Raw genomic sequence first — 12,243 nt, forward strand, 5'->3', positions numbered from 1 at the left:
TGAACAGGTGCTTGTGCCTGGGACAGAAGAACATATTTATCCACATATCTAAGCTAGGGATGATGGGATGGCTGAATCCTGTCCTTGCAGTCATTTCTGGTAGCAATTTATTTAATTTTTCTCAGGAGAGCAAGTGATTTCTTCCAAAAATGCCAGCTAGAGGCAGGGCTGGAGGTGTCCTACCAGCTCACCCAGCTTTGCATCTTCTCTCAGCCTCCTTTTCCAAAGCAGCTAGTTAAAACTGTGGTAGTTGCAGGAGGAGACAATCAACAGCTTCATGACCTGGGAGTGACAAGGGCTGAGGTTTCCTTCACAGAGAGGTCTCCAGCTCCTTTTTTCTCCCACAGAAATGAGGGGATCTTCTCCCATGGCTTGGATGGAGCAGCTTCTTGTAGCTGCCAGTATGAGCCACACTTCAACATCAGACCCTACAACCCAAGGAGAAGACAGGGACAGGGCTGGGACTGAGACATCAAGTCTCTGTGCTGGGTCTGGGGACAAAGGGAGACACATCTTGTAGGGTCTAGGTGACCAGAAGGGACAGTCCCCTGGAGAAACAGGTCATGCCAGCAGGGCAGAGGAGGGACTGCTCACCCTTGGCAAGCAGCAGAAATGACTTTCCCAAATAAGGCATCACATTGTGAGCCTGAGAGAGGAGGAGGAGGAGGAGGGGAGGCCTTCAGCCCCGATACCATCGCCCCTCGCTGTGGTTGCTGCCACCAGAACCCAGTGACTCAGCCAACCTGAGCAGATCCTGCAAGAAGCCAAAGCCACTTGTTTCAGAATGACTGCGGGTTGTCAGGCATCAGGGGGAGGTAATTGTTGCATGAAGACTCTTTATCTCCTCTCCCACTCAGGCGTTCCCTCCAAACCTTCCATTTCCCTGCAGCTTCTCTCCCCCTTGGCAGTGGGAGGGTCCCCCATCCCTCTTAGGGCCAGCAAACCAGTGCACTCTCTTGGTTAACCCACTCCAAAAGCTTCCCATGGCCTAGTCCTCATTTTCTTAGCCCCCTCCTCTCCTCATGTGGTTTATTTCATCCAGATCAAGGGAAGGAGGGGCCAGGTTGGTGAGTCCTCCCTCAGCAGGGACCTCAGCTGCACAGGTCCTGGTTGGGGCCAGGTCAGAGCAGGCAGAGCTGCCCCCAGGTCTCCATCCCTGATCTTGGGCACCCTCACAGTCCTGCTTTTCTGTAGCAAGTGCAGCTGACAGTGACACTGCCACATGTCACCCTCCCTCAGTGTCAGGCAGCCCAGCCTGCTCTAAATAACTTTCAGGAAGTCTCAGCTGAAGTTGAGATGACCACTCTCTTCAGGCAAAATGCAAAGAGAAACAACCTATTTTAGGAAGTCCCAGGAGAGGAAAGAAACAACAGCAGGCTAAGAAGATGTTTGGGGGCTGAACTAGATGATCTTGGAAGGTCCCTTCCAACCCAAACTGTTCTGTGATTCTACGTTTGCTTTGCCCTTCTTGGGGGACCAGGTCTGTGTGCTGTGGATCCAGGTTTTCCCTGGAGTGTGGAGGTTCTCACAGTCCCTGGAGGTCCCCATGGTGCCTGGAGGGGTTGGGTCAGCCACCCTTCAGCCACACATCCCAGAGGACAAAAGGTGTCAGCCAGCTCCTCACAGTGCAGGTCCCTTCAGTGAGAGCCCCAGCCCTGCCCCTGGTTCCCATCAAATACCACAGGTCTTCTTGGTTGACCTCCTCTGGTGAGTCTGGTGTGGAAATCCTTCCCACACCACAGCTCGGGCTCTTCTGCCCACACATCTGGAGCAGCAGCAGCAGCAGCAGCAACCTCCTCCATCTACCTCACACCAACCTCAGCCTGACCTTGCAAGTAGAAATCTTCCTGTTCTGGAGAGTCAAGTGCAGAAAAGAAAAGGAACAGCCAACCAAAAAAAAAAAAAAAACCACCAAAAGAAAAAAAGGAGAAGGAATAACAAATCTGGGCAGCAAAAAGCAGAAGGATTAGCAAAAAAAAAAATTTTAAAAAGCAGAAGGAATGGCAGGATGGAGTAAAACCAAAATGTGCCCCAGAACTGAAGCCAAGGACAGAGCTGGCCCCGGGGTGGAGGATACTGAAGACAGTCTTGGAGGCTCTTGGACCTTGGAAGCCTTCAAGAGCAGGTGGGATAAAGCCCTGAGCAACCTGACCTGGTCTGGTTTGAAGACAAGGTTGAACTGGAGTTGTCCTGAGGTCCCCTCCAGCCTGAGTTGTCCCATGGTTTGGCTGTTCCTGCTGCCAAGTGGGTCCTGGGAGCCAGGCAGGATTAAGAAAAAGAACAGCCAACAAAAAAAAAAAAAAAAAAACACCAAAAGAAAAAAAGGAGAAGGAATAACAAATCTGGGCAGCAAAAAGCAGAAGGATTAGCAAAAAAAAAAATTTTAAAAAGCAGAAGGAATGGCAGGATGGAGTAAAACCAAAATGTGCCCCAGAACTGAAGCCAAGGACAGAGCTGGCCCCAGGGTGGAGGAGACTGAAGACAGTCTTGGAGGCTCTTGGACCTTGGAAGCCTTCAAGAGCAGGTGGGATAAAGCCCTGAGCAACCTGACCTGGTCTGGTTTGAAGACAAGGTTGAACTGGAGTTGTCCTGAGGTCCCCTCCAGCCTGAGTTGTCCCATGGTTTGGCTGTTCCTGCTGCCAAGTGGGTCCTGGGAGCCAGGCAGGATTTCTGCACAGGGGAGGCAGGGAAGGCTCCTGGGAGAGGCAGATGGAGGAGGGTTACTGACTTCTCACACACCTTCAGCTCTCAGAGAGTGCCAAAGGGGAAGTGTCACCTCCACAGCAGCACAGCTTGGTCTAAAATGCAGGTCTGCACGTTCTGGGTGTGTGCAGGTGCCAAGGAGCCACCCTGGAAGTGCAAAGCACTGGGGTTGCCAGCAGGAACACCCTCTGGGACCCCTCAGGGTGGACAAAGGGCAAGCAGAAAAGAAAGAAGTCCTGGCATGGCAGCTGGAGGAAGCAAGCACAGCTGCAGTGCTGAGTGCCCTGAAACCTTTAGGTGGGTCTGTAAAGCCAGTGCCAAGTGGACAAGGGCTTTGCAGTTCTCTTCAGCCCATCCCCAAGCCTTTGCTTCCCCTTGGCAAAGCAACACAGTGGAGAAAGGGGAAGAGCAGCAGGGTGAAGGGCAGCTTGCAGTGACCAAGTGAAATGGCACTGAAATACAAACCCAAGCCCTGCAGCCCCAGCACAGTCTCCAAAGAGACCATCACCCACCTCCCTCCCATGGGAGCAGACCCCATGCACTGTTGATCTGCCCAGAGAGCAACCATGATGTCACTGATGGTGGCATTTGTTTCATGCTACACCATCTATTTAGAAGGTTCCAGGTGTACTTGTATTTGGAGCAGGGCTGGAATGAGCAGCTCTCCTGCACACCTGCCACCCTGGTGCTCCCCAGCCCCTGTGCTGGGATCCCACCCCTGGCAGACTGGGGAGAGCTTCTTCCCACACTGGGCACTCCTAAATACCAGGGATGTCCTGCTGAGCAGAGAATGGGCTGTGGAGCCTCACACAGGGGAACAAACAGGTGGGAAGAAAATCACCTCTCCAGGTCCTGGATGAGTGTCAGGGCTGCCCCTTGTTCTGCAGCTGCTGCCAGTGTGACCATCACATCCTGGGGACAGGCTGGCAGGGAGTTCTGCTCCTCCTGGTCCTCACGTGGACACGGGGGCTGCTGATGGAACAGGTTGCCCAGGGAAGCTGTGGCTGCCCCATCCCTGGCAGTGTTGAAGGGCAGGTTGGATGGGGCTTGGAGCAGCCTGGGCTGGTGGGAGGTGTCCCTGCCCAGGCAGGGGGGTGGATTTAGATGATCTTTAAGGTCCCTCCAACCCAAACTATTGTCTGATTCTATGATTTCATGACTCTATGACAGTGACAATGATCCAGATCACCCTGCCAGCACCTTGGGGAACACTCATTCTGTAGAATGCAGGTTGATGCCACCACCTCCAGGACAAATTTGCCCCTGAATGCAAGAGAAACAAACCCTTGTTTTGCTACCTCCCTTGCTCCAGTGCAACCAGCAGCTGCTCCAGAGCGCGTTTGTGCCTTGACCTCTTCTTTTTCATTGCAGCTCTCAGCAGCAAAGGGCTGGGAGGCTCGTCCTGCTGTGGTTGGGGACTTTTCAGTCCCCAGATGGCCACGAGGTGCAAAGATCTGCCTCCAGCGGTGCAATTTCTGTCGGATTGGGGCGGCCCCGACCTCGCCCCCCATCCCGTCCCGCTCCCACCGCCGCGCTCAGGAAGGGATGGGGGGGAGGTCGGGGCGTTCCAAGCCCCTCCCCGGGGGCGGTCGGGACTGGTCCCAGTTTAAGGGTGGTGAAGGGTTGGCCTGAGCAGAGCTCCGAGCCCGGCTGCACTTCGGTAAGTCCCTGCAGGGGATGTTTGGGGTCGGGATGGGGGCTCCTCCAAATGGTAGGATCTTCTCCTGGTTTGCTTTCTTTGGGGGGGGGCTGTGCAATTAAATCGAGTGGCATTGACTTCCCAGCTTTCGATCCCACTGTGCTGCGTGAGACTGAGAGGGTAATTGAGGGGGTGGTTTGATTTTTCAGGAGCTTTAGCTCAGCCCAGCGTTGCTGCTCCTTCTCCCTCCTGCGCGTTCCTGGGGAGCTGAATCCCCAGGGTGCTGATCGACGGTTCCCTGAACCACAACCCTGCAAACAGAGAGGGGTTTTGCCTTCAGCTCCTGCTGCAAAGCTGCTCCACAGCCTCAGCTAAGAAGGGGTTTCTACAGATGCCCTTCCAGGTGTGGAGCTCTCTTTGACTTCAGCAGTTTGCACCGAGGTTCTGATCATCCCTGTCCCTTGGGGTGACAAGAGACATTTAAATGTGTGGTTAGAAATGTGACAGACCCCTGGTCTCAGCTGCCTTTCAGACACATGCCCTGCATGGCTACCCTGATAACATGTTTATTTGCCAACCATAACCTGCTGGCACCTTTCAGAAGAGCAGCTGGCAGGCTGAGAGGTGGTGCCCAAGGGAGGTACAAAGTTTACAGCCCCGCTCAGTGCCACGTAGGATGCACAGGGAGGTTCAACAAGGAAGTTTTATCTGAGCAAATGATGGGCTGAGATGTCTACCAGTATCTCCTGGCTATCCCTCAGGCAGGAGAGCTGAGAAGGAAGGGTAGTGGCAGGGAGGCAGCAGGGCCACCCATGGCTGGTGCCTCCTCCAAGGGAACCCTGACCCAGCCTGTGGTGCTGGGGGATGCAGGTTGTGCCCAGCTCCCTGCTGCTCCTCTCCATCCCTCATTCTGCAGCTTCTTCCCTTCTCTGAGCATTACATCACCTTACTGCTTTTAGGCAAAACATCTCTGCTTGTCCCCTGGGTTCACCACACACCCTGCTTTGGGCAGGAACTGCTGGGAACTGCCTGGAGGTGCAGGCAGATGGGAAACACCCAGAGGGTGCCAAAGGGATCATTCCAGCCTCTGCATCTCAAGCATCTGGGCTGTGCTTCTGTCTGAGGCAGAGCTGATAGACACTGCCTTGGTAAGAACAGAGATTTTTATCTAGGGGAGCTTCCCTGAGAGAGCTGAGCCCTGCTCTGGATGTGCTGGGGCTCTGGGGGGTTCTGCTGCCCAGGCCATCAAAGCACCAGCACCAGCTCCACCACCTGTCCCTCCTTATCCTGACAATTAAAAACAAGGAATGGGGATTATACAGCTGCTTTTTTTTTTTCCCCCCAAAGGACACTGCACTACCTGCACTTCCCAAGTGATGGGCTGAGATGTCTACCAGTATCTCCTGGCTATCCCTCAGGCAGGAGAGCTGAGAAGGAAGGGTAGTGGCAGGGAGGCAGCAGGGCCACCCATGGCTGGTGCCTCCTCCAAGGGAACCCTGACCCAGCCTGTGGTGCTGGGGGATGCAGGTTGTGCCCAGCTCCCTGCTGCTCCTCTCCATCCCTCATTCTGCAGCTTCTTCCCTTCTCTGAGCATTACATCACCTTACTGCTTTTAGGCAAAACATCTCTGCTTGTCCCCTGGGTTCACCACACACCCTGCTTTGGGCAGGAACTGCTGGGAACTGCCTGGAGGTGCAGGCAGATGGGAAACACCCAGAGGGTGCCAAAGGGATCATTCCAGCCTCTGCATCTCAAGCATCTGGGCTGTGCTTCTGTCTGAGGCAGACACTGCCTTGGTAAGAACAGAGATTTTTATCTAGGGGAGCTTCCCTGAGAGAGCTGAGCCCTGCTCTGGATGTGCTGGGGCTCTGGGGGGTTCTGCTGCCCAGGCCATCAAAGCACCAGCACCAGCTCCACCACCTGTCCCTCCTTATCCTGACAATTAAAAACAAGGAATGGGGATTATACAGCTGCTTTTTTTTTTTTCCCCCCAAAGGACACTGCACTACCTGCCACTCCCAAGCAGCTGGTTAAAATCAGACTGGTGCTCCTGAAAACTTAATTTGAGTCTTATCTGAGATTTTACATCATTATTGGAGTGTTGCTCCTTTCCTAACCTGAACCTTAAAGCTGAAGTGAGGACCAGCACTGTGGGCTGAAGGCTGGGTCTCTGGCACCTTCCAGGGCTCAGTGTCCTCTGCCCCACGTTGCTGGCTGGTCCTCAGAGAGGTGGCTGGAGGCTGGTGGGGACAATCTCTGGTGCTCACACCCACCCTGGGCTTTCCAGCACCAGGAGCCTTGTCCAAGCTGGGGCTGAGGTCTGGGTTCTGCCACCAGCAGAGCTGGGCTGCAGAGAGGTGGCACTGGCAGGGCAGGGACAGGACACAGCTATGAATTCACTGCTTCTCTCTGATTAACTGGTTGTCTGTGATGAGCATCACCAGATAAGCTTCACTTATGCAAGCTGAGGTGAGCTCGAATTGCTGACACCCAACCTCCTGATCTACAGCTGCTGATAGAGCCCTGTGCTGCCATGCTGAGTCTTGGCTGCCTCTTCTGGCCAAAGACCTGTGTGCAGACACACACACCCCCCTGCCTGTCCACAGGTAGCCCAAATGGAAATAAAAAACCATCCTCTCTCGGGTCAGATTGTGCCTGCTCTCCTGCCTGTGCCACCTCACTGCCCTCTGTTAGCTCCTGTGGATTGCAGGGTGTCACAGGGTTATCTGAAGAGCAGAAGCTCCCAAATAGCTGAAACTTGACTGAGACCTGGGAGCCTTGAGCATCCCAGGGTGGTTCTGAATTCCCAGTGAGTCCTGGAGAGAGTGACAGAGAGTCTAGTGCTGCCAGCTTATTTTTATGGATGAAAATATGGCCCATTTGACAACAGTTTTGAGCATGTACGTGGGGTGTTTTCCTCACTGACCTGGTCCCAGATGGTGCTTTCATGGTTGTTTTCCTCAAGTCCTGTGATGTTGGTGAATGTGAATCCTGCAGTTCTGATCACCAGGCTTTGATGTGGTCCCAGACTACAAGTGGGGTCCTGTCTCTGAACCATTAGCAACTGAAAATTAATGGGAAAAATAGGCAAGTGTGTGTTTCCCCCTTTCTTTCCTCCAGGACAACACAAACTAGGAGTGTGGTGTCTCTCAATGGATACCAAAAGGAAACCATAATGTTTTCAGGAAAGCCTGGCTGAGGGGATCCAAAATCCCTGGGCTCTGAGTGCTTGGGAGAGCCCCAGACCTGCTGATGGGCATCAAATCAAGGTGCAAAGCAAACCCAAGAAAAAACACTTAAACACTTGCTAGGGAGTTACCTTGATAGTGCAGATGTCTCCAGACCAAGAGGTTTGTCCTCCATGACCTGAACCTCCCTGGAGCTTCCTGCTCTGTCTGCCCATCTCCATCATCTTTCCATCACCAGTTAGTGGCACCAGGTTAAGAAAGGTTGTAACAACATGGGTCTGCACGGATCCAGGTCCCTTCCTAGATGTCCTCTCCTGCCCTGGAGACTTGATAGGTCCTCCTCCTATTTACTTGGCACTGGTGAGGCTGCACCTCAAGTACTGTAGTCACTTTGGGCACCACAGTAGAAGGACCTTGAGGTGCTGGAGTGGTTACAGAGAAGGGCAACGGAGCTGGTGAAGGGTCTTGAGGATAATTTTGATGAGGAGCAGCTGAGGGAACTTGGGGTGTCCAGCCTGGAGAAGAGGAGGCTGAGGGGAGACCTTCTGGCTCTGCATCTGCCCGGAAAGGAGGTTGTAGAGGGGCAAGTGCCGGTCACTTCTCACAAGTAAGAAGATAAATTGATAACACAGGAGGAAATGGCCTCGAGTTGCACCAGGGGAGGTTTAGATTAGATATGAGAAGAAACTTCTTCACTCAAAGGGTCATTAAACGCTAGCACAGGCTGCCCAGGAAAGTGGTGGGGTCACCATCTCCGGATGTGTTTAAAAGTTGTGTAGATGTGCTGAGGGACATTGCTCAGCAGTGGGCGTGGTCAGGTCGGGTTAATGTCTGGCCTTGATGACCTTAAAGACCTTTTCCAACCTAAGCAATTCCATGATTCCAAGAACCACATCTCATTTGCACGCGCTGCTTTCCGTGTCTCAGCAGGTTCCTCACCCTGACACTCAGCACCAGGGCCTTGCCTCAGCCAAGCATCATGAGGGCCCCGTTCGACAACCTGTCCTGCCAACACTCCATCGACGACTTCCGCAACCGAGTCTACTCCACCCTCTACTCCATGATCAGCATCATGGGCTTTGTTGGCAACGGGGTGGTGCTCTACGTCCTCATCAAAACCTACCGGCAGAAGACGGCCTTCCAGGTCTACATGCTGAACCTGGCCATGTCTGACTTCCTCTGCGTCTGCACCCTGCCCCTCCGGGTCATCTACTACGTCCACAAAGGGAACTGGTTCTTCAGCGACTTCCTCTGCAGGATCAGCTCCTATGCCTTGTATGTCAACCTGTACTGCAGCATCTTCTTCATGACTGCCATGAGCTTCTTCCGCTGCGTGGCCATCGTGTTCCCGGTCCAGAACATCAACCTGACCACGGAGAAGAAGGCTAAGTTTGTCTGCATTGGCATCTGGATTTTTGTCACCCTGACCAGCGCTCCCTTCCTGCTGCACGGGACCTACCAACACGGCAACAAGACCAAGTGCTTTGAACCCCCAGAAGACTCCCGGAAGACCAACCTAGTGATGATCCTGGATCTTATCGCCCTCTTCGTGGGTTTCATCTTGCCCTTTAGCGTCATCACCATCTGCTACACCATGATCATAAGGACCTTGCTGAAGAACTCCTTGAAGAAAAACCAGGCTAACCGCAAGAAGGCGGTCTGGATGATCATCATTGTGACAGCCACCTTCCTGGTCAGCTTCACCCCTTACCACGTCCTGCGTACCGTCCACCTCCACGTCCTGAGGCTGAAGAACACCAGCTGTGAGGATGCCATTTACCTGCAGAAAGCAGTCGTGGTCACCCTCCCCTTGGCAGCCTCCAACTGCTGCTTCGACCCACTTCTCTACTTCTTCTCGGGGGGCAACTTCCGGAAGAGACTCACCACCTTCAGGAAGGCTTCTTCCTCCAGCGTAACGCAAGCCTTCAGGAAAAAGTTCTCCATCAAGGAGAAAGATGAGGAAACCTCTGGAGAAGGCCATCGGGAGAATGGAAAGGCAGCTGTGGCCCCTTCATAAGGGGGCTGGACCTTCCCCCAAGATCTCAGGTGGGCCATGGAGATCTAAGAACTCTTCCAGGAGATGTGATGGAGGCTCGCAAGCTTCTTTGCAATTAGATGTGTAATAATGGCAGCAGACATCCCTGATTTCACAGCATCACAGGCTTGTTCTGGTTGGAAAAGACCTTTCAGATCATCGAGTCCGACCATGAAACCAACCATTTCTGCTATTTGGTGGCACCAGTGGGGACGAGCAGCCCCTTCCCTGGAGCATCTCTTGGACACACGGAGTGACACACCTGGCTCAGCACGGAGGAGCCGCTGCCAGCAGCAGAAAACTGTTGGGGTGGTGATAAGCTCCCACCAACCAGCTCTTCAAAGCCTGCTTTGGGACATTTGCTTCATTCCTCAACCCTACAACAAGTGTTAATTCTCTGAGTCAGTGGGAAATGTAAACACGTGCTGGCTGCAGAGCTGGGGCAGCTGCTGACAGACCAAGAGGTTTCACTGGAGCTTCAAACACTGCTGTGTTATTTACACAGCAGAGGCCAGGAGAATTCCCAGCTGCTCCTGGGTTTCAGTTTCCAGCCTAATTACATGTGTCAGATTTGCAGGGCTGGTGGTGCCTGGGGCTGCAGAGGAAACGGCCTCAAGTTGTGCCAGGAGAGGTTTAGATTGGAGATGAGGAGCAATTTCTTCACTAGGGGGGTGGTCAAGCCTTGGAAAATGGAGTCACCATCCCTGGAGGTGCTCAAAAAACATCTAGACATGGCACTTCAAGACGTGGTTTGGTGAGCATGGTGGGGTTGATGGTTGGATTTAAAGATCTTAGGGGTCTCTTCCAACCTTTATGATTCTGTGACAAATCCAGGAAGTGGGGCTTGAGCCCTTCTGCCACCCCCCAGTCAGCAGCTCTTTGGCCCTGCTCTCATGGGCAGCAACTCTGCAGCATTTCCTGAATTTCTAGAAAAAAAAATCATGTCTGTGGTAGCAGTTTGAAAATTGCCACCTCCAACTGTTTTCTGTGGGGCTGGTCCTGTAAGAGATGGTTGCAGGACCTGGGTTATCACTGCAGTTCTTCAGGAGGTTTTACCTCAAAGCAGAGAGTCCCAAGCAGGACCAGGCCTTTCTTTCCCAACTATTGGCCAAATTCTTGAACAAATTCACTCTAAAAAAAAAAATATCGTGCAGGAATCCTTTCTAAAAATAGCTACAGATGATATTTGATCCTGTTCAAGAGGCTTTCCTTGCAGGAAAGAGGTCCTAGGAAAAATCTCCACAAAGATCTGGAGATAGAGAGTCTCAGAAGCCTGGATGAGACAGGAGTGAATCTCCTTTTGAGCTCAGTATGATGGAAAACCAGGCTGGGCTTATGTTTCTTAGCCCATTTTTCTTAGAAAAAGTTCAGCATCTTGGACAGAGGAAACATTCCTGTGCTTTTCCAGGGAACCCATGGAAAAGTCACATTTTGCTGGAGCAAAGCCCAGGGTGTCTGATACATCCAGACAGGAATAGAAATTATGAAGACTCTTACTAGGAAAAGTAGTTGACAAACCAACAACAAACCTGATTTTCTGGTATTTGTGAGGTTACTTGGTGTTCTCTTATATCAAGAAGATAGTTTGTATATTATAGAGTTAAAGTGAGCTAAAAGAGTTGGGCCTGAAGACTTGAGTCTTCTTCTCAGGGGTCAGTGTTGGGGATCAAAGCTGTGTCTCAAAGCCGTTGTGCAACTGTAAATAGAAATAACAGTGAAAATGGAGTTTCAGAATATGCAGAAATAACATTCACATTCCCCAATTTGAAGATATTGTACAGTAAAGATATATATACACACATATATATATATTTAGTGAAGCATTTTAATTGTACCAGAGCTGTTTTGTTTTGTTTTTTCCTTTTTGTATTTTTTCATGAGACAGTGGTCATGGCAAGAGAAATGAGAGTGATTTTTGTGCAAAGACTATTTAAAAAAAAAAAGATTGCTGAAAATTAAATGAAAATGATTGCAAGTTACATTTTCCCTCCTACCCTTTCCCGTGTCTTCTTTTAAAGTCTCTGCATTCTGATTCTTCTTCCCCACACCATATTTTTCTCTACGTGCAGCACTAGAGTGGAATCATGTGATGCTAATCATTGCTAATGATGGAATAATAATGTCATCAGAGCAGCACAGAAGCTGAGCAGCACCTGGTAGTCTGTGTTTAGGGACAAAAGTGCTTGTAAGACACTTGGAGGGAAGTGATGCTTCTGGTGAGGACCATGTGTTTGGGTGTTTTGTCTCACCCAAGACAGACAAAAGTCTGCTGGAATGACAGCTGAGACTCATGGTTTCAAAAATACAGGTCAGTTTTCCAACATGTTGTTTAGTTATAAAGCTCCAACCTGTTCTGGGGAGGTGGGAGCTCTGCCCTTGGCTCAGCATGAGTTGGGTTGCACCCTGGTCTGGTCCCTGTGGTGGGACTTTGCCCCATGGAAAATTGTCACCTGGCAGGGAGTGCTGAGCAGGTTTTGCTCAGGAACAAGGACCTGGAGAGAAACAGATGCCAAGAAGCAGGAGCCATCATGAGGTGAGTTCTTAATTTCAGCATCTGTCTGGGCTGTAAGAATGGGGGGAGCTGGGAAGAGGGAGCAAGTTCTGCCCTGGTACCAGGTTTGTATCAGAAACGTCTTTTTTTTAAAAGTGAGGTTTCAGGGTTTTTTTGCTTGAAACTG

At 51.7% G+C, this 12,243-nt stretch overlaps 1 protein-coding gene across 1 annotated transcript; it reads left to right on the forward strand.

Annotated features, from left to right (window-relative positions):
• Positions 1-8,509: 8,509 nt before the first annotated feature.
• CYSLTR1 (cysteinyl leukotriene receptor 1) lies at positions 8,510-9,547 on the forward strand. Its single transcript, XM_009996616.1, has one exon. It carries the CDS (start codon positions 8,510-8,512, stop codon positions 9,545-9,547), a length of 1,038 nt encoding a protein of 345 aa, XP_009994918.1.
• The last annotated feature ends 2,696 nt before the right edge of the window (positions 9,548-12,243 follow it).

Source organism: Chaetura pelagica, unplaced genomic scaffold (assembly GCF_000747805.2).
Source record: "Chaetura pelagica isolate M959 unplaced genomic scaffold, ChaPel_1.0 scaffold103, whole genome shotgun sequence".
Taxonomy (NCBI): Eukaryota; Metazoa; Chordata; class Aves; order Apodiformes; family Apodidae; genus Chaetura; species Chaetura pelagica.

What these genes read in the sequence shown, in the direction of transcription:
- CYSLTR1 (XM_009996616.1), top strand. Translation starts at nt 8,510, where the DNA reads ATGAGGGCCCCGTTCGACAACCTGTCCTGCCAACACTCCATCGACGAC.